A 20,684-nucleotide genomic window follows, 5' to 3' on the forward strand; every position below is an offset into this window, starting at 1 on the left:
GGTTCTTTTTAATAATTTATATCTCTGTATTAATATTCTCTGTTTGATGAGACATTGTCTTCATACTTCTTTAAACATGAATTTTTCTACATAAACAATCATATCATTTGCAAATAATGATAGCTTCATTTTCTTCCTTTTGATCTGAATGCTTTTTATTTCCTTCCTGTACTGACTGGAACCCCAGTACAGTGCTGAGTAGTAATCAAAGTAGGCAGCCATGCTTCCAACCTTTCCTCTTTACATGTGATGCTTTCTGGAAGGTTCTTTTAAGAAACTCTTTATGTCAGGCTAAGGAAGTTCATTTCTAACACTATTTGCTAAGTGGTTTTGTTGTTGTTGTCTTTAAACTTTGAATGGATGTTGAATTTTATTAAGCACTTCTTTCACTTCTATTGAGGTAATCATATAGGTCCTCTCTTTTAGCCTGTTAATGTGCTAATTTCTGTTCAGTGATTTTATAAAGTTAAGCCAACCTTGCATTTCTGAAATAAACCCAACACAATCCTTATATATTAGTGTTTTTATACATTGCAGAACTCAGTTTGCTTATAATCTGTATAGGACTTTTGCATCTTGTTTATCAGTAAAATTGGCTTGAATATTCTTTTCTTATACAGTTTGGGTCAGATTTTGGTTTCAAGATTATTCTGGCCTCATAAACTAAGTTGAGAAGTGTTCTCTGAATTTCTATTCTGTAAAACGATCGGAGTAAAATTGGAATGATGCATTTCTTGACTGTTTGGTGGAACTCCCAGTAAGACCCTTGGAGCTGGAACCTTATTTTTTCAACACCGATTCAGACTCCATTATGGTTACAGGAACTTTCAAATTTTATTTTTCTTCTTGTCAGTTTTTCTAGAATTTGTCAGTTTCATCTGTGTTTTCACATTTACTGACATAAAGTTTGTTCATTCTATCGTCTTGATATCTTTTTACTATCTACAGCTATGGCCCTTTGTCACTCCTTACATTACATACGTTCCTTCTCTCTTTAGTTTTCGACTACAATCTTATTGGATACATTTATTAACATTTTCAAAGAACCAACATTTGAATCTCTTGATTTTTGTCGTCTCATTAATTTCTGTTCTGATATTTATTATTTTCTTCTCTCCGCTTTTTTGGGGCTCATTTTGCAGTTTTTCCCCCTAAGTTCTTGAGATAGGTCTTTTCTTCTAATGTAAGCAGTAAAGGCTATATATTTCCCTCTAAGTACTGCTTTAGCTACTTCTCAAATTTTGATATGCCATTTTGTTGTTATCATGTGATTTTAAATATTATCTAATTTCCATCATTTCTTCTTTGACCCATGAATTATTGATTTTTTTGATTGGTTGGTTTTGTTTTTTCTTCACTGAATATTTTAATCAGTGTTACACAGGTGCTTGAAGGAACTTGTGCTGCAGCTGTTAGGTGAAGCATGAGCAGTAACCCAGCCTGTTAATTTAATGCTGCTGGGCAGTTTGCTTACACATGTTGTCTAAGCATTCTGTGCCCATGCTGCTATTTAGTGGCCTCAATTCATCAGTTGCTGAAAGAGGTGGGTCAGAATTTCCACTGTGACTGTTGATTTGTCTGTTTCTCTGTGAGGTTCTGTAGTTTTTATTTTGCGTACTCAGAGGTTGTGTTCTTGTCACACAAGTTTAGAAGTATCGTTCTTTATCATTTCATCACAGTGATGTACACTCCACGTGCTTGTGGCTTGAAGTCAGTTCTCTGTAGCATCAATTCACCGTACCACCTTTCTCTTGGTCTGGTATTTCTTGGTGCATTTTCTTCTATCATTTTACTTTCTCAAGTACTCTTGGGTGGTTTGAGGAAGTGCTGCTTTATATCCCATCCTAGATCTTGGGTGGTTTTCTGGAGAAGGGTTAGTCTAGTAGAAAGGTTAACCACAGATGCAAACCACACGTGTGCTTCTATACTTTCTAGAAGCCACATTAAAAAGTGTATTGAATTTTAACAACATATTCATTAACCCAGTGTATGAAGAAAAATGTATATTAATGTGGAATTTAAGTTCTTTTTTGCACTGAGCCTTTGAACCCGTGTGTGCTGTGCCATCTCCACCAGATCTGTGTGTTTTGGGTGTTCAGTGACCCATGTGGCTCATGGCACCTCTGGGACGGCGCAGGTCCAGACTGCCCTCATGGCCCCATCTGGGACGGCGCAGGTCCAGACTGCCCTCATGGCCCTATCTGGGAAGGCGCAGGTCCAGACTGCCCTCATGGCCCTATCTGGGAAGGCGCAGGTCCAGACTGCCCTGTCGTCTCTCAGATGGGCACTCTGCACCCTCTCCTGCCCCCGTCCTGGTGTCCAGGCTGCGGGGGGTACTGATGGACTCAAGTGGAGGCCCTGCTGAGCAGCTGGGTGCGTTTATGAGCCACGCATGCCACGCAGACACCCACACACAGGCTGCACTCCCACTTATGCCCTGAGGGGGCTCCCACATCCTCCACACTGCAGATGTCCTTCCTGACCTCCCTACTGGCCCAGCGTCACTCATCCCCATGGCTGTACCCACAGCCGGCCCTACCATATGCCACGAGTCTCCACACGTCTAGTCTCTGGGTGATGGGTTCCCCGAGGACAGGCTGGATGGGGCTTCAGGGCCCTGCATCCATGGGCCAGGCCAGCTCCATCTGGAATAGATGATGAGTGAGTGGGTGAGCACTACCTGGGCAAAGAGGCTTAAGCTGGCGCACATTCCCAGCGGCTCCTCCTGCGGCCCCTGGGGCTGCAGGGCTGGGATCAGAGCCACTGAAGGCAGCCCTGGGAGGGAGGCCCAGGCTGGAGGGCATGTGTGAGGTGCCTGCAGCATTTCCTGGGAGTTATGTGCTCCGAAGAACCCTGGTGGCGCAGTGGTTGAGCACTTGGCTGCAACCGAAAGGTCAGTGGTTGGAATCTATCAGCCCCCACGTGGGAGAAAAGACCTGGCGATCTGCTTCCGCAAAGATTACAGCCTTGGAAACCCTATGGGGCGGTTCTGCTCTGTCCTGTAGGGTTGCTATGAGTTGGAATCGACTCAGCGCTAATGTTTTTTTGTTTTTTTTTTTTTGGTATGTGCTCGTGGCCTTGGCTCTGGGCTTGGACGGGCTGGTGGGATCCGTCGTGGCACACTCAGTGTTGTCTGTCTTCGCAAGTCCCCAGCTGCCTCTTGTGGGTGTTTGTGAGAGCGGCCTAGGTGCTTCGGCAGGCTTGGGTACAGGCTTGCCCCCCATCATGCTGGTGCAGGGGAAGTGGGCAGAGTGGACGCCCCTCCCTGACGGGGTAGTGCTCCTGGGAGGCACGAGGGCAGTGTGTTCTCCGAAGCTGCACCATTTCTTGGAGCACCTGCCACAGGCAGCCTGTTGGGTATAATTAGCTGCCTGACAGGTGCTGCGGATCGGGTGACCAGGCGGCCTCCCCAGGGCCCAGGGCTGTGCTGGCCTTGGCCGACCCGCCTGCACCCAGCCTGAGTGGAACCCCGCCCCGGGGAGACCTTCAGCCACACCCACCTTCCTCCGGGCCCTGTGCCTGCTGGGAGAGGCGGCCAGGGGTGGAAGCAGCTGGAGGGATGAGCGGCTCTGGGGCTCCCCAGCCAGCCTATCCGCTCGGTCCATGCCCAGCCAAGGGCATAGCAAGGGTACCGCCTGGAGGGTGAAAGGATGGTGGGGCTGCAGTGGCCTGGGGTGTGGAGGCCTCCTGCCTAGGGGCACTGGCCTGAGCTGGGGTGCCCATGCTTCTCCCCACAGTGCAAGAAGAAGCACACGCTGCTGTGCCCTGATTTCTCCCGCCGTGGTGTCTGCCCCCGTGGCGCCCAATGCCAGCTGCTCCACCGCAGCCAGAAGCGCCCTGGCAGGAAGGCCCTCCCAGCCCCCACAACCGGTGACATGCACCCCAGGAGCAGGGTCTGCACTGGCCACGGGCCCAGGTGACGGGCAGCAAGTGTGGGTGATGTGAGCCCCGGGCCAAGGCGTCTGTCCCTGCACACAGCCCCCAACCTCCCAGCTTTGGTTCTTGAACCGGAAAGACATCTCCGTCCAAGGCTGAGGGCTGTGACCTTGGGACCCCTCCCTGCCCCTTGTGGCGAAGAGAGCCAAGGACAGCCCTGGCCCAGCCTGGAGCGAGGTGGAGAGTGTGCTGGGCCAGTGGGAGGGGTGACCCCAGGTGGCCTGGAGTGGGAGTTGTGGGTAGTGAGGCCAGTGGTCAGTGCCAAGTGGGACCCTCAGGCCAGGCTGGCACATGACCTGACTTTCCTGGGCCGTGGGCTCTGCCCGTGACGGTGGGGTGGGCTGGGCTCCCTCTCACACACACCCTTGTCCTTCACATACAGGAAGTCCTCGGCCACCCAGCGCCCTACCAGGCTGACACCCAGCTCCCCCCACTCCGCAGCAGCTGCCCCAGCCCCGGCCCTCTCCCACTCCATCCCTGCAGGCTTAGCCTCTGCCTCCACCTCCCACATGTCATCCACGGCCTCCTCCTCCTCCTCCTCCTCCTCCTCCCCATCCCCCTCCTCCTCCCCCTCCCCCTCCCCCTCCTCGTCCTCGCCCTCCCTGTCCCCAGCCTCCCGGGACCCTGAGGCAGCCTCTGTCCAGGAGACAGCGTCGGCTGTGACGGGTTCCAGCACCCTCTCCAAGCTGCCCTCCTTTATCTCTCTGCGGTCCTCGCCCAGCCCAGCCCACCAACCCAGCGCCCGTGCCCACAGGAGCCCCCCAACCAAGGACTCAGGTAGGTGACCAGGCCCCCAGAGCCACAGTCCGAGCCCCTGGGTGGGGCCGGCAGGTGTGCACCTGCCCCAGGTTGGCAAGCAGCCCTCACCCACCGGCTGCCCACCGCCCACACGGGCCATCCCAGCCAAGGGCTGATTTAATTAGAAAGCACCCATTTTTGTTAATTTGTTGGAGAAGATCGCTGTGTGCTCCTGGAGAGAACAGATGTTGCCCTCCCCCGGTGAACATTTGGGGCTTGGTAAATGGCTCCACTCAGCCTTGTTTAGGAGAGAAAGGAGGATTTTATGGCTGCAAACGACCCTTTCTGTAAACATTTTACAGCTCTCCGCGCTTTTGAGTGACGATAAACCCCAAGCAGCTCTGCGGGCTGCAAATTCGCGACCATACGGCTATCATTTTATTGTCATATTTCACGGTCGTAACGTTAATGGAAGATGCTTGCTACAGCCTTCTTTAACAGCTCCGCTGAGCTCGCTCAATGCCTGCCGCGGAGGGCGCAGGAGGGGTGGGCCGGCCGTGAGCTCACACCTTCCCCCTACCCACCCAGCCAGGACCAGCACCCTCTGGCTGGGTGGTCCAGGTGCAGTGGGTGGGGGTGCTGATGGGAACCTGGTCAGGAGCTCAGCAGCTGGCTGGCCCCAGGGAGGCAGGTGTGGTGTCATGCCTGGGGTGGCGGGTGGGAGAGGCCCTGCACCTCCCTGGCCCTGCTGCCCCTCAGTCCTCCTTCTCGACCTGAGGCCTCAGCCTGGCCCGGCTGGAGCTGGGAGCTGCGGAGGAGGCAGAGGTGGGCCTGGGACAGTCCCGGGCAGGAAGCCAGCTGCAACTGCCAAAACGGCCACCCCAGGGCTGGGCCTGGCTCTGGCTCCAGGGGCCCAGGAGGGAGACGGGGTTGCAGGTGACATGTGGACTGCCACGCCTGTGGGCCACTGTCATGGAGGGATCTGTAGGGTGGCCTTGAGCATGCACAGGGCGGGGCATGTGCTGTCCTCTGACCCCTCCTGGGTGAAGCCTCCCCCCACCCACCCACAGCCCTGCCTCCTACCTCTAGGCCGCCAGCGTCACCTGCACGGGAGCCTCCATCCTGCCCCCACCCAGCTGAGACAGTCTGATGCGTGCGTGTGTGCACGTGTGTGCCTGTGTCTGTGTGCATGCATGCATGCGTGTGTCTGACGGCCTGGTTGCAGGTGAGCGAGGAGGGCCTGTGCTCCAGGCGTTTATAGCTTAGCGGAAGACTTTGGTGGCCCCGCTGTGAGTGCTGGCGCCCACTGTGACCCCTGCCCTCCTTGGGAGGGGCCGCCCAGGCAGGAGCTGAGACCCACAAGCGCAGCTCTGTGCCCTGCTCCCCACACTGGGCTACCCAGGACTGGATGGCTGTGAGCGGGCTCCACCTGGACCTCAGGGCAGGTGTTGACAGCCGACCCCTCTAATCCTGCTCTGATTCAGGGATACCTTTTTGGCCCACCATGCAGGCAGGCTTGGTCTGATAGGGCCCCAGACCCAGGAGCCTCTGGGGGCGTTCCCCCTGGCTGGGCCCCAGACCCTGGGCCCTGCATCTGACTGCTGCTTCTCGGCCACAGGGAAGTCTCTGCACATCAAACCCCGCCTCTGAGGCCCTGGACCAGCCCACTACCTCAGCCGTCCTGGAAGGAAGGAAACCAACTCCATGCACACTGCCAGGGGTGCCCACTGAGCCCTGGGCAGCAGCACGACTTGGGCCCCCAGCCTCCCGGGACCAGCATGTGCCAGCCGCGCCCAGCCGGTCCCCAACACCCCTCCCTGCCCCTGGGTCCGCGGCAGGTTGCCCAGGCCCCCCGCCCGGCCTGTGGGGCACTAGGTAGAGTTCACCCCGGCCTGTCCCATAGTACCCTGCCTGGAGGACTCCTTGCCAGGCCACCGGGCGGCGTTTTATTTTCAGCAATAAAGGTCATGTCCCACATCTGTGTGCCCTCCTGCCTGCCACCCGCCGCACCTCTTGGTGCCACCCCAGAAGGTCTTTGAGGCTGAGGTCGAGGGGCTCGAGGGGAAGCGCGGGCAGGCACCAGCCTGGGAGCAACAGGGCCTTCAGGGGGCCTGCTTCATGCCTCCCACCTTCCCTCTTGGCCCTGGGCCCACATGGGCGGCTGACGTGGGGCAGCTGGCCCAGCTCCTCCCCTGCCTCTGAGCAGGAATGTTGGGGTCACTTGGGCCCCACTTCCCTGCCCGTTGGGGTGGTTGAGAGGCCGACCCAGCCTGCTGTTTGGTGGGAGGCTAGGCCTCTGGGACAAGCCGGATAGGATAAACTCTGGGTACCACAAAGCCAGCAGCCTGTGGAAGCAGCTGGTCCAGGCCCCTATCTCCTGCCCTGTATGGCTCTAGGTCGTGCCTGGAGGCCAGGTATGGGGACGCTGTGGGGACAGGGCCCCAGTTCATGGGTTTTTGGGAAGGGCAGAACCCAGCCCCGGACTCCTGGACTCCAGAGGCAGCATGGAAGAGGCTGAGGGTGAGGTGTTGAAGACCCCTGTGTCCCACCTCCCCCACGCCCCTGTGGAGATGAGGAATGGCCCTTAAGGACTCCCAGGCCCTGCCAGCAGCCCCGTCCTGGGCTGGCCCTGCACCGCCGCCCGTCACTGGCCTGGCAGCGAAGGGCAGCTCTGCCCAGTGGGAACAGGCTAATCACATAAGGATGTGGCAGGTGGTCTGCCCAGGCCTTGGCCATCTGCTGCGCATGAGACTGACTGCCTCAGGCCTAGCCCCTCGCTCAGCCTGCCCAGGGCCCTTTGGTGCTGAGGTGGGAGGCACCACAAACAAGCTTTGTGGGGACGGGGCTGCAGGCTAGTCCTCCCTCCCTCCATGGACTCATGGCTTCTCAAGGCTATCTAGTGGTTCCACTGTGCCACATGCCCTCCCGTTGGCCCCTCTTGCTGCGTCCCTGGAGGGGGTCAGGACAGGGAAGGCCACCATGGAGTTGACGTTTACACTGAGGCCTGAAGCTGCGTGAGCAGCAGCGAGTGTGGGCTGGTGGGACCCCCAGACCAAGACCCCGAGGCCAGAGGCTAATGGGAGGGTGGGGGGATCGGGACCTGAGCCAGGCCACCCTGCAGGCCTGGCAGGCCTTGGGGGCAGGGTCCTGACCGGGGGAAATGTCGGTGCTGTCGAGGTCCCAGTGTGGAGAGTCTGAGCTGAGCTGCCAGGAGACAGGTCATGGGGCCACTGGATGCCAGAGCAGGTATGGTGGCCATGGAGGGGCAGGAGGGCACAGATCTGGGAGAGTAAATGGCCCTGGGGGTGGGCAGGGTAAGGGCACAGTCGTGACTCTGAGCGTGGGTCTAAGTAACCCATGTTTGGTGAGGCGGAGCAGGTGGGCAGCCCATGCAGTGCCTGAACTCATGGAAGGGGACGTCCAGGAAGGAGATGGAGGAGCCACAGAGGGTGGCACCAGAGCCCGGAACCCTCTGCCCCTTCCTGTCTGGCTCAAGCACCTCCTTCTTGCGGCGTCTACCCGGCCACCCCCTCCCTGCCCCACTGCGTCTCTGCCACGCCTGTACTGGCTTGCAGACCTGCCATTTCTGCTCACTGTCTGTGCCCACCACGAGCACACACTGCAGGAGGAGCTGGGGGCTGGGACATCTCGAGGCTGAGTGCTGTCCCTGGGCTGGTGTCCAGCATACAGCAAGTGCTCCACAAATTCTCAGGGGACCGAGAGATACTTGAAAAGATGCTCCCTGCCATTAGCCATGAGGGAGACGCAAATCAAAACCACAATGAAACCGTCTTCTCTACAGAAATAAACAACCAGCCCTCAACTTCGTGTGGAATGGTAAGAGGCCTCAAACAGCTAAAGCAATGTTGACAGAGAAGGTAGGGGGACCCAATAACACTTCCCTGACTTTAAAGCACAATGTCCTGGTGGCACAGTGGTTAAGAATGCAGCTGCTAACCAAAAGGTCAACAGTTCAAATCCACCAGTCACTCCTTAGAAACCCTACGAGGCAGTTCTACTCTGTCCTAGAGGGTTGCTATGAGCTGAATCGACTTGATGGCAATTTTTTTTCACACAACTACAGAAGGAGCCCTGGTGGCGCAGTGGTTAAGCGCTCGGCTGCTAATCCAGAGGTCTGCGGTTCGAACCCATCAGCCACTCCATAGCAGAAAGATGTGGCAGTCTGCATCCATAAAGATTTAAAGCCTTGGAAGTCCTATGGGGCTGTTCTACTCTGCCCTTTTAGGGTCACTATGAGTCAAAATAGACTCGATGGTTTAGCTTTTTTTATACAGCTACAGTAATCAAAACAGCCTGGTACTGGTATAACAATAGACACATAGACCAATGGAATAGAATTGAGAGCCCAGAAATAAACCCACACATCTATGGCCAACTGATTTTTGATGAGGGCGCTAAGTCCATTCAGTGGGAAAGGAAGAGTCTCCTCCGTAAATGGTGCTGGGAAAACTGGATTTCCACAGGCAAAAAATGAAACAAGATCCATGCCTCACACCATACATACAAAGAAATTCAAAATGGATTAAAGACCTAAATGTGCAAACTAAAACCATGAAATTCTTAGAAAAACAAGCGAGGGCAACGCTGTCAGGCCTAGTTTTAACATGACCAAAAGGTCAGCAGTTTCAATCTACCAGGTGCTCCTTGGAAACTCTGTGGGGCGGTTGTACTCTGTCCTATAGGATCGCTTATGAGTCAGAATCGACTTGACGGCGCTGGGTTTGGTTTGGTTTTGGTTTATCTAATATAAAAGCACAAACAGCAAAAGACAAATAAATGGAACCTCATAAAAATTAAAACTTTTGTTCATCAAAAGACTTTACCAAAAAAATGAAAAGATAAGCCACCAACTGGGAGAATATTTTCAGAAACCATAAATCTGACAAGAACCTAATAACCAAAATATATATAAAACTTTGAGAACAAAAGAACAACCCAATCATAAAATGGACAAATGACTTGAATAGACATTTCCCCAAAGAGGACATTCAAATGGCTACCCACCAAACACATGAAAAGGTGCTCGGCGTCATTAGCCATCAGAGAGAGAAAAATCAAAAGCACAATGAGATACAATTTCACTCCCAGTCGAATGGCTAAGATTAAAAAAAAAAAACAGAAAATAACAAATGTTGGAGAGGACGTAGGGAAATTGGAACCCTTACCCATTGCTGGTGAGAATGCAAAATGGTACAGCCGTTGTGGAAAACAGTGTGGCGCGTCCTCAGAAAACTAAAATTAGAACTACTATATGATTCAGCAATTCCAGCCTGAGGCATATAGCCAAAAAAAAGCAGAGACTCAAACAGAGACTTGTACGCCACTGTTGACTGCAGCACTATTCATAATACCCAAGAGGTGGGAACAACATAAATGCCCATCAGCAGATAATGGATCCACAAAACGTACGTTCATACAACAGCATACTACTCAGCCAGTGGGAGAAGCCAAGTCTTGATACGTGCTACAAATATAGATGGAGCTAGGAGACACTATGCTGAGGGAGACAAGTCAGTCACAAAAGGACAAATGCATGACCTCACTTATATAAAGAGTCAAGAAAGGCAAATGTATGGAGACTAAAGTTTATTAACAGTTATGGAAGGGGGAAGAAGGGAGGCTTATGTGATGGAAATATTGAGTTGATTAAGGATAAGGTCACACAGCCAAGTATTTTAATTCCTGTCAGTAAGTTGTACACCTGTAAAAAGTTGAATTGGTAAAAGTTGTGTGATAGATATATTTACAAGAAAGTCAAAAAAATAAAGCTGCTGAGGCTGCTATGTACAACCAAAAACCTCATGGGATTTAGTTTCTTGGTTTGGAGGTTTAGGGTCACGGTTTTATGGAACATCCTAATTAATTGGTCTAATAACGTGTTTAGTGCCTCTGTTCTTAAATGCTTGCAAGCGACCATCCAAGGCACAACAATGGGTCTCTAACTGCCTCCATGGACAACCGCCTTCTTTGTCATGAGACCAGAAGAACTGGCAGGGGTAGAGATGGAGCGTCAGACTCCAGTTGTTGACAGGGGCAGTAGAGTCGATTCCGACTCAGTACAACAGCACAGCACGGCCCAGTCCTGCACCATTGTCACAATCGTTGTTGGGTTAGCCCATTGTTGTAGCCACTGTGTCCATCCATTTTGTCGAGGGTCTTCCTCTTTTTCTCTGATCCATGGCTGTGTACCCCTCCTCCAGCCCTTCTGCCCCCTCCACCCCCCCATTCCCTTCATCCCCTCCATCCCAGCCTCATTCCCGCCATCGCCAGCCATGTACCCTCCGTCCCTTCTGTACCTGGACATTCCTGGGCCTCCAACCTTGCTCTGAATCACTTTGGCTGTGTCTCATCAAGGTTCTGGGCTCTGGAGTGAGCACATGGCCCTCAGGGATACTCTGGCCAACTGCACGTGGGCTTCCTGTGGTGGGTGGCACAGGCAGCGGCTGCTCCAAACTCCAGGTCCCTCCTCACAGGCTCCCAGCCCGGGAGGCACCCCCATCCTGCCGGTAGCCCATCCAAACTTAGGAGTCCTGGCTCCCCACGTCTCACCCTGCACCCAACCCCATGGGACGGGGGCTCTCCTCCAGCCCCCTCCAAGTCCACCTCCCCCTAGAGGGATCTACGGCCAGGGTGGCAGTGCATAGGGGATTCTGGGACACTGCTCTGAACTGACACTAATTCTAGGAGAGCCCACATGTCGCTGTGGGGCAGCAGGCAGCAATGGGCGGATGGAGGTCAGGTCACCCATCTCACAGGGGCCCAATGGGCCCCTGAGCCCACCCTGGGATTATTTCCCAGGTACAGATTGCAAAACTGGGGCAGACACACTCAGAACCTGGCTGAATCTTCCCCTAAACTCCCCCTTCCGCCCCCTCCCGCGTCCACTGGGCCCACCCCAACTGCAGCTGGCAGCCCCTCAAGACCCATGTAGGACCAAGGCCCCCTGGACTGGAGCCCCCCAGTGGCTCTCACCTCACTGAAGCAAACCCAGAGCCCCACAATGGCCCCAGGCTGGCCCCTTCCCCAACGACCACCCTGGCACCTCACCCGACCAGGCCGGCTCCCCCCTTTGACAACCGCACATCCCCCCAACCACCCCAGCACCCTAGTCAACACCCCGCTCCAACCACTCAGGAACCCTGGCAGTCTGGCCTGGGCGGCCCCTCGAAGGCAGTCATAGGCTCCCCACTCCTGGGCCTGAGTCTGTCCCCAGACATGAAGGCCACAGGGCTCGAGATAGGTTCCCTTCACCTGCTCACACCCCACTCCTCAGCAAGGCCCACCTTGGCCACTCTCTTTAACCCTGCCAGCCCCTACCACACAGCGCTGCCCCCACCCTGCCTGACCACTCACCGTCTAGCACCGTGTACTGGACAGAAGCCTCCTGGTGTTCATGGCCACGTGGTCCCTTCCTGTCTTAGTCAACTAGTGCTGCTATAACAGAAATTCCACAGTGGGTGAATTTAACAAACAGAAATTTATTCTCTCACAGTTAGGAAGCCACAAGTCCGAATTCCGGACTTCCCCAGCTCTAGGGGAAGGTTTTTTCTCTCTGTCAGCTCTGGAGGGAGATCCTGTGTCAGCTTCTCGACCGTTCTTGGCGATGCCTGGACATCTCCATGTGGCGTCTCTCTTCCCCGTTCATGTTTGCTTCTGTGTCCATTCTGCTCTTTCTGTATCTGAGAAATGACGGCCTTAAGACACACCCTACATTGATAACAAAGAAACCCTGTTCCTAAATGGGCCATCTGCAAGTATAAAACACCCGGTGCTGTCGATTCCAACTCAAAGCAACCCTATAGGACAGAGTAGAACTGCCCCATAGGGTTTCCAAGGAGTGGCTGGTAGATTTGAACTGCCCACCTTTTGGTTAGCAGCTGAGCTCTTAGCCACTGCACCACCAGGGCTCCTCCACAAATATAGGGGTTAGGATTTACAACACATATTTTGGGGGGACACAATTCAATCCATAGCACCTCCGCTTGAGTGGGGAACAGCACCTGTGATCATGCTGACGGGCTGTTGCTCTGTGGCCACGTTAGGTTATATTAGACTCCGTCTTGCTGGTAGACTCACCTGAAAGCCTCTTCTTGTTGGCCTGATGGGGTGCGTGGCCAGGTGGAGGCCAAGAACTGTGGGCACCTCTGGGACCCAAGGGCGGCCTCCAGACAACGGCCCCCAAGAAGCTGGGGCCCTCGGTCACACCAAAGTGAATGGAAGGAACTGAATTCTGCCAGCAGCCTGAGTGAGCGTGGAAGCAGGTACTTCCCCAGTCAAGCTCCAGATGAGACTGCCACTGTGGAGACCCTGAGCAGGGGCCTGGCGAAGCCTGACCGTGGAAACTGCCACCTTAAATGTGCCCTGAGTTAACTTGCTAAATTTGTGCAGCTTGTCACACAGCAGTAGAAACCCGATATACCATATTTACTGCTTTGATGGTTTGTTTTCTGTTCTCTGACCCTAAAAAAAGACCCTGGCTCTGGCCAATCACCTTTTCCAAAGATGGCTGCAACAATGTTCCCACATGCTCCCCCTACAGCATGACCTTCCTCATGAACGTGGTGACCTTCAGGAGTGCCTTGGGTAGTAGTGTATGGTGGGAGTGACTTCAAGGCTAGGTCATAAAAGCACCACGCCTGTCTGCCTTGCTCTCTTGGGATGCTCACGCTCAGAACCCAGCTGCCATGTTGTGAGGAAGCCCACGCCAGCCCTTGTGAGAGACCATATGGAGACACCACAAGCAGCTGTCAGCCGACAGCCAGCCGATACCACCTGGCAGATGACTCCATCGTCCACTTCCCTGCCTTCGAGTCTTCCCAGACATCAGGATCGGAGATGAGCCATCCACACTGAGCCCAGTCCCAATTCCTGACCCATAGAATCCGTGAGCACAATGAAATGCTGTTTTGTGCTGCAAACTTCACAGTGCTGGGCCGTGTCCCTCATGAGGCCTGCAGTGCCCACCAAGGTTGGTGGGTGCACACCATAATGACGAAGCCTCATGGGTGGCTCCTGTGGAGCTCCGTGAGGACTGGAGGCTAGGTGGAATTTATTTAGGGTGTGTGAGGGGGAGAAGCCACCCTCGGGGGTGTGGTGGTTTGGGATGGAGTGAAAAGGAGACTTTTCTAGGGAGGACTGTGATGGCACGTTCCTCTCTGTTTGGATTAGGGGGTACGGCTGCCAGGCCTTGGGCTCGTTGGACTCCTGTTTGCTTTTCTGTAGCAATTCTACCGCTACTCCTGGCCTTGCCAACCCCCGCCCCCCCCACCGCAGGCCCTGAGTGCCCCCTCCTGGTGTCCACGTGGGATGCTCACATCCCCTGGTGCCAGGCGGAGACAGGGCCCTATGTACCTGGAGCCCAGGACACAAGGGAGCCCAGGACGCTGTCGCCTGAGCCAGAGTAGGCTAGAACGCCCCTTGGGTTGGGAGGACCCATCATGCCTGCCCTGCTGGATAGGTGCACTTCTGGCTCCACAGACCACTTGTACAGGGACCCAGGGACCCCTGCCCACCTGGCCTGGCTGGGAGTAACAAGCAAGAAGTGGCTCAGTTACATACGCATTGAATTGTGTCCCCGAAAAATATGTGTTGTAAATCCTAATCTCTATGCTTATGCCCACAGAGTCACCATGAGTCAGAATCCACTGGAGAGCAATGGGTTTCGGTTTTATGCCTGTGGTTAGAATCCCACTTGGGAATAGGTTGTCTTTGTTATGTTAATGAGGAAGAATTAGGGTAGGGTGTGTCTTGAGTCCATCTCTTTTGGATATAAAGGAGATTAAACAAGGAAGGAAGGAAGCAGAGATGGGGAAGACAGATGCCAACCCACATGGAGATCCCGGAGGAACCAGGAAACAGAAGCTGGAGAGACAAGGACCTTCCCCCTCAGCCAACAGAGAGAGAAAGCCTTCCCGCAGAGCTGGTGCCCTGAATTGGGACTTCTAGCCTCCTAAACTGTGAGAAAATAAATTTCTGTTTGTTAAAGCCACCCACTTGTGGTATTTCTGTTATGTTGTTGCTTTTGTTGTTAGGCGCCGTCGAGTTGGTTCTGACTCATAGCGACCCTATGCACAACAGAACGAGACACTGCCCGGTCCTGTGCCATCCTTACAATCGTTGTTATGCTTGAGCCCATTGTTGCAGCCACTGTGTCAGTCCACCTCGTTGAGGGTCTTCCTTTTTTCCGCTGACCCTGTACTCTGCCAAGCATGATGTCCTTCTCCAGGGACTGATCCCTCCTGACAACATGTCCAAAGTATGTAAGACGCAGTCTCGCCATCCTTGCCTCTAAGGAGCATTCTGGCCGCACTTCTTCCAAGACAGATTTGTTCGTTCTTTCAGCAGTCCACGGTGTATTCAATATTCTTTGCCAACACCACAATTCAAAGGCGTCAACTCTTCTTCGGTCTTCCTGATTCATTGTCCAGCTTTCACATGCATATGATGGGATTGAAAATACCATGGCTTGGGTCAGGCGCACCTTAGTCTTCAGGGTGACATCTTTGCTCTTCAACACTTTGAAGAGGTCCTTTGCAGCACATGTGCCCAACGCAATGCGTCTTTTGATTTCTTGACTGTTGCTTCCATGGCTGTTGATTGTGGATCCAAGTAAAATGAAATCCTTGACAACTTCAATCTTTTCTCCGTTTATCATGATGTTGCTCACTGGTCCACTTGTGAGGATTTTTGTTTTCATTATGTTGAGGTACAATCCATACTGAAGGCTGTGGTCTTTGATCTTCATTAGTAAGTGCTTCAAGTCCTCTTCACTTTCAGCAAGCAAGGTTGTGTCATCTGCATAACGCAGGTTCTTAATGAGTCTTCCTCCAATCCCGATGCCCGGTTCTTCTTCATAGTCCAGCTTCTCGGATTACTTGCTCAGCATACAGATTGAATAGGTATGGTGAAAGAATACAACCCTGATGGCACACCTTTCCTGACTTTAAACCAATCAGTATCCCCTTGTTCCGTCTGAACAACTGCCTCTTGATCTACATGAAGTTTCCTCATGAGCACAATTAAGTGTTCTGGAATTCCCATTCTTCGAAGTGTTACCCATAGTTTGTTATAATCCACACAGTCGAATGCCTTTGCATAGTCAATAAAACACAGGTAAACATCCTTCTGGTATTCTCTGCTTTCAGCCAGGATCCATCTGACATCAGCAATGATATCCCTGGTTCCACGTCCTCTTCTGAAACTGGCCTGAATTTCTGACAGTTCCCTGTCGATATACTGCTGCAGCTGTTTTTGAATGATCTTCAGGAGAATTTTGCTTATGTGTGATATTAATGATATTGTTCTATAATTTCCACATTTGGTTGGATCACCTTTCTTGGAAATAGGCATAAATATGGATCTCTTCCAGTCAGTTGGCCAAGAAGCTGCCTTCCATATTTCTTGGCATAGACAAGTGAGCACCTCCAATGCTGCATCTGTTTGTTGAAACATCTCAATTGATTTTCCATCAATTCCTGGAGCCTTGTTTTTCGCCGATGCCTTCAGAGCAGCTTGGACTTCTTCCTTCAGTACCATTGGTTCCTGATCATATGCCACCTCTTGAAATGGTTGAATATTGACTAATTCTTTTTGGTATAATGACTCTGTGTATTTCTTCCATCTTCTTTTGATGCTTCCTGCGTCGTTTAATATTTTCCCCATAGAATCCTTCACTATTGCAACTCAAGGCTTGAATTTATTCTTCAGTTCTTTCAGCTTGAGAAATGCCGAGCGTGTTCTTCCCTTTTGGTTTTCCATGTCCAGCTCTTTGCACGGGTCATTATAATACTTTACTTTGTCTTCTCAAGAGGCCCTTTGAAATCTCTGTTCAGTTCCTTTACCTCATCAATTTCTCCTTTTGCTTTAGGTGCTCGATGCTCAAGAGCAAGTTTCAGAGTCTCCTCTGACATCCATCTTGGTCTTTTCTTTCTTTCCTGTCTTTTCAGTGACCTCTTGCTTTCTTCATGGATGATGTCCTTGATGTCATTCCACAACTCGTCTGGTCTTCGGTTACTAGTGTTCAATGCATCAAGTCTATTCTTGAGATGGTCTCTAAATTCAGGTGGGATATACTCAAGGTCATATTTTGGCTTTCATGGACTTGCTCTGATTTTCTTCAGTTTCAGCTTGAACTTGCATATGAGCAATTGATGGTCTGTTCCACAGTCGGCCCCTGGCCTTGTTCTGACTGATGATATTGAGCTTTTCCATCGTCTCTTTCCACAGATGTAGTCAATTTGATTTCTGATGTTCCATCTGGCGAGGTCCATGTGTATAGTTGCGTTTATGTTGGTGAAAAAAGGTATCTGCAGTGAAGAAGTTGTTGGTCTTGCAAAATTCTATCATTCGATCTCTGGCATTATTTCTATCACCAAGGCCGTATTTTCCAACTACTGGTCCTTCTTTGTTTCCAACTTTTGCATTCCAATCACCAGTAATTATCAATGCATCTTGATTGCATGTTCGATCAATTTCAGACTGCAGCAGCTGATAAAAACTTCTATTTCTTCATCTTTGGCCCCAGTGGTTGGTGCATAAATTTGAATAATAGTATTAACTGGTCTTCCTTGTAAGCATATGGATATTATCCTATCACTGACAGCGTTGTACTTCAGAATAGATCTTGAAACGTTCTTTTTGATGATGAATGCAACACCATTCCTCTTCGAGTTGTCATTCCCAGCATAGTAGACTATAAAACCCAGTGACCCAGTGCCCTTGAGTCGATTCTGACGTAGACTATATGATTGTCCAATTCAAAATGGCCAATACCAGTCCCTTTCAGCTCACTAATGCCCAGGATATCGATGTTTATGCTTTCCATTTCATTTTTGATGATTTCCAATTTTCCTAGATTCATACTTCATACATTCCAGGTTCTGATTATTAATGGATGTTTGCAGCTGTTTCTTCTCATTTTGAGTCGTGCCACATCAGCAAATGAAGGTCCCGAAAGCTTTACTCCACCCATGTCATTAAGGTCGACTCTACTTTGAGGAGGCAGCTCTTCCCGGGCCATCTTTTGAGTGCCTTCCAACCTGGGGGGCTCATCTTCCAGCACTATATCAGACAGTATTCCGCTGCTATTCATAAGGTTTTCACTGGCTAATGCTTTTCAGAAGTAGACTGCCGGGTCCTTCTTCCTAGTCTGTCTTAGTCTGGAAGCTCAGCTGAAACCTGTCCTCCATGGGTGACCCTGCTGGTATCTGAATACCTGTGGCATAGCTTCCAGCATCACAGCAACACACAAGCCCCCACAGTATGACAAACTGACTGTTACAGCAGTGTCAAATGACTAAGACAGGCCCGGGGGCTCAGATACATCCCTAGCGCTGATAGAGAGGACAGGGATGGGGCCCAACAGGCCTACAAGGGCGACAGGCTGCAGCCAAGTGCCCAGAGGACCCTGGGCCAGCCCATAAGGGTCCCTGAAGCTTTGGGGGCATACCAGGGCTGAGGGACAAGCCTGCTAGCCATGAGAATTCCTGGACAGCTTGGCCTGGAGCCTGAGGTAGTCCAGGGGTGGCGCCCAGCCCTTCCTGGTTGCTCTGGGGAGAACCCGGAACTTCCCTATGCCCCCAACCAGCTTACCCCTGTACCGTGCACCCTCATGGGAGCTGTGGGGGGGGGGGGAGGTGAAGGTCTGAATGAATGGGTGAAGGAGCAATGAGTGGTAAGTGTGTGAGTGAGTGAATAAATGAATATGTGTGTGGTTGAATGAGAGGGGGTGAATTCAGGAGGGTGAGGGAGGGAGGGAGAGAGGGGTGAGAGAGTAGGGGAGGAAGGGACTGGTGAGAAAGACACGGGGTAGCTTGGGACCCAGCATCTCCAAACATCACACTCTGAGGCCAGATATGGGGGAAATTGTTCCCGATGAGCTTGGAGTGGGAGATGGCCTGGGGTGGGTGACCTGGCCAGTCAGGGCTGAGTCTGCAAGGCCTCCCTGTGTTAGCCATTTCTGCCTTCCTCTTCCTCTCAGGTTGGCACCCTCAGCCTGAGGCCAAGAGCTGTGAGGAGGGTCCCAGCTCAGCTGGCCACTGGGCCTCTGTCTGCTGCCGCAGAAGCCTTCCCCTCGTGTGAGCCTGAGGTCAGGCTGTGCCTTCATCCCCACAAGATGCCTGATCTTCCTGGATTTCCAGCCGAACCCCGGCCTGGTCCATAAGACATTGCCCCCCTCCCGTTCTACCCCTCTGTGCACTTGATGTAGGGCCCAGAGGTGCTGATCGGATCCCTGGAGAGCCCCCCGGGGCTCAGGCTCCCACTCAGGCCCTCAGACCCCCCAGCACCTCCCTCCAAACACTGGGGGCTTTAACAGGAACCCAGGCCCCCAGCAATGCGTGTGGTCTGGGGTCCCAACACTTGGCTATGGAGCCAGGATCCTGCCACTAGCTGAGGTGTCATGGGTGCCGTCTGTGAGCCTCAATTCCCTCAGTTGTGGAGGGGGCTGTGGGGAAGTGCTGAGCCACACAGCTGCCCAGACGCCAGCAGTGATGCCTGTGTGCTTAACGCTGGGGTGGGCGGGGAGCAACACTTCCCATATGGTGGCCCTGAAGTTCAACATCCCCCACTAGGGTTCCTCCACTGAGCACGGTTTGAGAAACGCTACTTGAGAAACGCCACTCTAAGGGTCCACCTTAGGGTCTGGGCACAGCCCAGGGGATATGGGGGGGTCTGTGCTCAGCAGGGTTTCAAACCTGTTCATTCAGGTTCAAACCCCTGCTGAGAATTTGTATATCCACCCCAGACAGTCTGAATCCGAATCTACATTTTAACAAGATCCCCAGTGATTTTTATGTATGATAAATTTTGAAAAACATATGAGTTGGAGTCGACTTGGCGGTTTGGTTTGGTTTTGGTTTGCTCTCAGAATTGGTCCCTAACCAGCAGCATTAACTTCACCTGGGAACTTGTTAGAATGCAGATCTCAGCAGGGGTTGGACCCCAACTGAACCCCTGGTGCTCAGGGACACCCGGATGCAGACAGGACAGACGAGAGGTGGCAAGGGAACCTCCCTCCCCAGGCAGGCTCTGATGGGGGGCCCTGTGATGGATCCTCTGCTCTCCCTGGCCCTACCTTGCAGGGAGAGGCCTGGACCCCCAAGCCCCAGGCCCAGAAAAATGGGGGGGGGCAAAGGGGAAGAGGGGAGGTAGAGGGTGGATAGCCCACCTGGCACACTGGGGCCTTGGGCCACAGCAGGGGAAGTCTCAGCAGCTGGGTGTTCGCTCCTGGCTGAAGGGCATTTCCTAATTATGAAAGCCATTCCTGGGGGGACAGTGTACAGGCTGCCACAAGAACCCTCCAGGCCCTGGCTAGGCTCTCCAGGACACTCCCCACCATCCTTCTAGTCTGCCCTGTGCCTCAGAGCTGTAGTTATGATTTAATTTTTAAGTGTCAAAGCCATATACCCACAATACAGAGGACTGGAAGAAAAACTAGACTCAATCCGGACCCTCTTGCAGCAGGCACCCCTGGCATGTCCCCTCTCTGCCCCCGTGTGGTCCGGCCAGGTGGTCGGATCTCTGCAGGCTCCAGCCAGCTACCGGTTCTAGCCTTCCTCCCTGACGCCCTGACGCACCTATAGACTGGCCTTGTGAGGCTCCCTCCCAGCAGCTGGAAGACACGGCCACCTGTTACCTATACCCCGTGTCCAGACCACGCGGCGGACAGCTGAGGGACGGGGTTCCTAAGCGGGGCCGGCGTGGCAGCCCTCGCCCCCCCGCAGTGGATCGTCGATCCCTGATCCTTCCCCGAGGGTCCCTCGCCCCTCTGTCGCCGCCCCCCTCCCCGGGCCTGTCCCCCCGCCCACCTCCCTCGGGCCTTGCTCGGGTCCCGACCACCGATGGCTTCCGCGCCCGAAGGTGCCAGCAACTTTGTCGGCCGGACCTCTGAACCCGCCTGAACCGCGGGGTAAAAGCAACCGGCAGCCCAGCGCGCAGCCGTCCGTCCGGGGCTCCGAGCGGTGTCACCGGGCCGGGACCCCGGAGGTCCG

At 53.1% G+C, this 20,684-nt stretch overlaps 1 protein-coding gene across 1 annotated transcript in view; it reads left to right on the top strand.

Moving 5' to 3' along the window:
• The window catches only part of ZC3H3 (zinc finger CCCH-type containing 3), a 106,734-nt gene extending 98,995 nt beyond the window's left edge, over positions 1-7,739 (top strand). Inside the window, exons 10-12 of the mRNA XM_049854520.1 lie at positions 3,738-3,916; positions 4,319-4,713; positions 6,293-7,739. Of these exons, the coding sequence (XP_049710477.1) occupies positions 3,738-3,916; positions 4,319-4,713; positions 6,293-6,324 (606 nt within the window). The 3' untranslated portion in view covers positions 6,325-7,739. The remainder of the gene's footprint in view (positions 1-3,737; positions 3,917-4,318; positions 4,714-6,292) is intronic.
• The last annotated feature ends 12,945 nt before the right edge of the window (positions 7,740-20,684 follow it).

Source organism: Elephas maximus, chromosome 15 (assembly GCF_024166365.1).
Source record: "Elephas maximus indicus isolate mEleMax1 chromosome 15, mEleMax1 primary haplotype, whole genome shotgun sequence".
Classification (NCBI taxonomy): Eukaryota; Metazoa; Chordata; class Mammalia; order Proboscidea; family Elephantidae; genus Elephas; species Elephas maximus.